Genomic DNA, 2,557 nt, shown 5'->3' with positions numbered 1-2,557 from the left:
GGTGGGGGGGGGGTGGAGGTCGGAGAGAGCATCGTGCAGCGTACTGGCAGCATCGCGTGGGGGCAGGGGGCCACTCTCGGGCGGTGCGGGTGTGTGGATGCGAGGATCTGCATCGAGCATGCTGTCTGCGCTGAGCATGCTACCGAGCGCTGACCCCGTGGGCCAACCGGCGGGTAGAGGGCCGCCAGCGCCGGGGCCCGGCGGGGCGGCGGCGGCGGTGGCTGCCTCCAGCTTGAGCTTGCCCATCGGCGGCGGCTTCGGGGGCCTGCCCGCCGACCCGTGCGGCGGCGGGTCGGTGCCTCTCGGGCTGTCGAGAAGAGACAGCTGCCGACTCGCCATCCCGTCGAGCGCAGCGACGAGGGAGGGGTTGACGAGCTTACGAGCCTCGGCGCGCGCCTGAGCCCCCGCCTCGGCGCGCGCCTCGGCCCGCGCCCTCGCCTCCGCCTCCGCCACCGCCTGCTTGAGCCGCTGCTCTGCCTCGGCCGGGTCGTGCCTATAGCTGGCCTGCGCCGCCGCCGCCGCCTGCGCTACCGCCGCCGCCTCGGCCCGCGCCTCGGCCGCCGCCTCGGCCCGCGCCCTCGCCTCTGCCTCCGCCACCGCCTTCTGAAGCCGCTTCTCTGCCTCGGCTGGGTCGTGCCTGTAGCTGGCCTGCGCTGCCGCCGCCGCCTCGGCGCGCGCCCTCGCCTCTGCCTCCGCCACCGCCCGTTGCAGCATCGCCGCCGCCTCGGCCTCGGCCTCGGCGCGCGCCACGCGCGCCGCCTCTGCCACCGCCTCCTGCATGCGGCGCTGCTGTTCTACCTCGGCGCCCTGCAGGTGCTGCTGAGCGCTAGAGAGCCAATCCGGCTCCTCCTCCTCCGCCGGTGACGCCTTGGTCGTCGTGTGCAGGAGCTGCTCCTGTGCGCCCGTGAGCCAGGAGGGCGTCTCGTCAGTCTCGGCACTGGCAGAGTCCATCGAAGCCACCACGCAAGAAATTAAGTGCACAGGCACAGGCCACAGCTCGTCGAGTGTACCAACCGCGAGTGGGGTGCCCCGCCGCACGCCGCGGTGGACTCACTCCTTGCCCCATCCCCCCCCAAATCCTACCCCACCCCACCCCCCCAGCCCCCACCCCCCTTCGCTTTTCAATTCCCCTCTGATGTATGTGTGTGACAGTCTCGCCCTCCCTCTGCGATCACTTGGCGTTTTGGCGATTCGGCTTCTTTTATCTATCCCGTGTGCAGCGCGTGCTCTTGCTCAGTCAGAGTGCTTGCTGCGCGCGGCGGGCGCGCGCGATGCAGATCTTCGTCAAGACCCTGACGGGTGCGCCTCGCCGCGCCCGGGCGCCGCGCGCTCCGTCGCCGCCCTTCTTTCCGCCCTCAAACAAAGTAGTGCAGCGCAGTGAAGGCAACGACAGCAGTCACTGAGATGGAGAAATGGCCGACGGCCTCGTCGCGGCTATTGAGGATCTCGAGCACACGCGGGGGCGCAAAGTCCACACCTGAGGCCGCCATCTCGCGCAGATTGATGTAAGCCTCGCCGAGGGCCTGCACCGGCCGCTCCTACTCACAGACCGGGTGTGAAGAGCCGGCGTGCAACAGAGCGAGAAGGGCGCACAGGCCGTGACAGGCCGTACCTCGTGCTTGCCAAAGAGGGTGAGTACCAAGTCCGTCTCGACGGAGGCCTGCGGTCGCATGATGGCCATGAGTACTAGGCGACCCATCCCATAATCTATCTATACCCTCTGATAGTCGTGATAAGGTTGAATTCCCTCCGCGGGGCGGACGCAGCTGGGTGAATTGTGCCTCATCACGCCCCGAATCGCAGATCAGCTCGCGCAGCCTGTTCACGGGACGATGTGTAAAGTAGCGCTGATCTTGAGTGTTGAGACGAAGCGGCGAGGCCGAAACTCGGAAACTCACCGCTCCGCTGTGCGGAAGCTCCGGGTCTCCACGTCGACAAGGCGAACTTGGAAAATCTCCTCGAATCGAACTTGCGCGCTACCATCGGCACTGCTCGGCGCGGTGCGTCGGCGTGGACTGCGGACCTTGGAAGTCACGCGGAGGAGGGACCCCAGCTCGAGCACAAACCACAACTGGCCGAGCGGCGCGAGCACCTGTCGGCCGCATAAGAGGTATGGGTTGAGTGGCCAATGACTCCGTGGAGAGCCATGTGGAGCATTGTTGGGTTGATGCCTCGAGGCCCCTGAGCGAACGTGCGTGCCCGGTCGGCCGATGGTGGCTCGCGTGGGGAGGGGCGGCGCACCCCCGCTACGAGCGAGACGGAATGCACGACCACGCGTGGGTCGGTGGGCAACGCCAAGAGCCGCGAGGCAAACACGCGATCGCGCCGCCCGCGCCAGGCAGCCTTTGCACGAGAAGGGTGGAAGTGAGTCTCAGCGTCGGCTCCCTCCATCTCCCCACAACGTCTCTGGCGCCTGCAAGAGAGCCGCGGCCGCGTTGCGAATCCGACGAGCCTCCTTCTCCTCAATCGCGCCGCTGCTGCGCAAAAAGGCGGCAGCTGCCACACGGATTGCAGCCATCGCGCGGCGTTTTTCGACGCGCGCCTCACGCCTCGGAGC

The 2,557-nt window shown here is 68.2% G+C and overlaps 1 protein-coding gene across 1 annotated transcript; it reads right to left on the bottom strand.

Moving 5' to 3' along the window:
• Positions 1–1,355: 1,355 nt before the first annotated feature.
• On the bottom strand, positions 1,356–2,518 carry EMIHUDRAFT_249660 (hypothetical protein; the record flags this gene model as incomplete). The annotated part of the gene is made up of 5 exons (XM_005759203.1): positions 1,356–1,538; positions 1,613–1,686; positions 1,763–1,818; positions 1,899–1,988; positions 2,403–2,518. The coding sequence occupies 5 exons, from the start codon at positions 2,516–2,518 to the stop codon at positions 1,356–1,358; spliced, it is 519 nt and encodes a 172-aa protein (XP_005759260.1).
• Positions 2,519–2,557: the final 39 nt, after the last annotated feature.

This window comes from Emiliania huxleyi (assembly GCF_000372725.1).
Source record: "Emiliania huxleyi CCMP1516 unplaced genomic scaffold EMIHUscaffold_808, whole genome shotgun sequence".
In the NCBI taxonomy this organism is placed as follows: domain Eukaryota; phylum Haptophyta; order Isochrysidales; family Noelaerhabdaceae; genus Emiliania; species Emiliania huxleyi.
The sequence above is the reverse complement of the archived record's forward strand: the minus strand, read 5'-3'. Positions and strand labels throughout refer to the sequence as shown.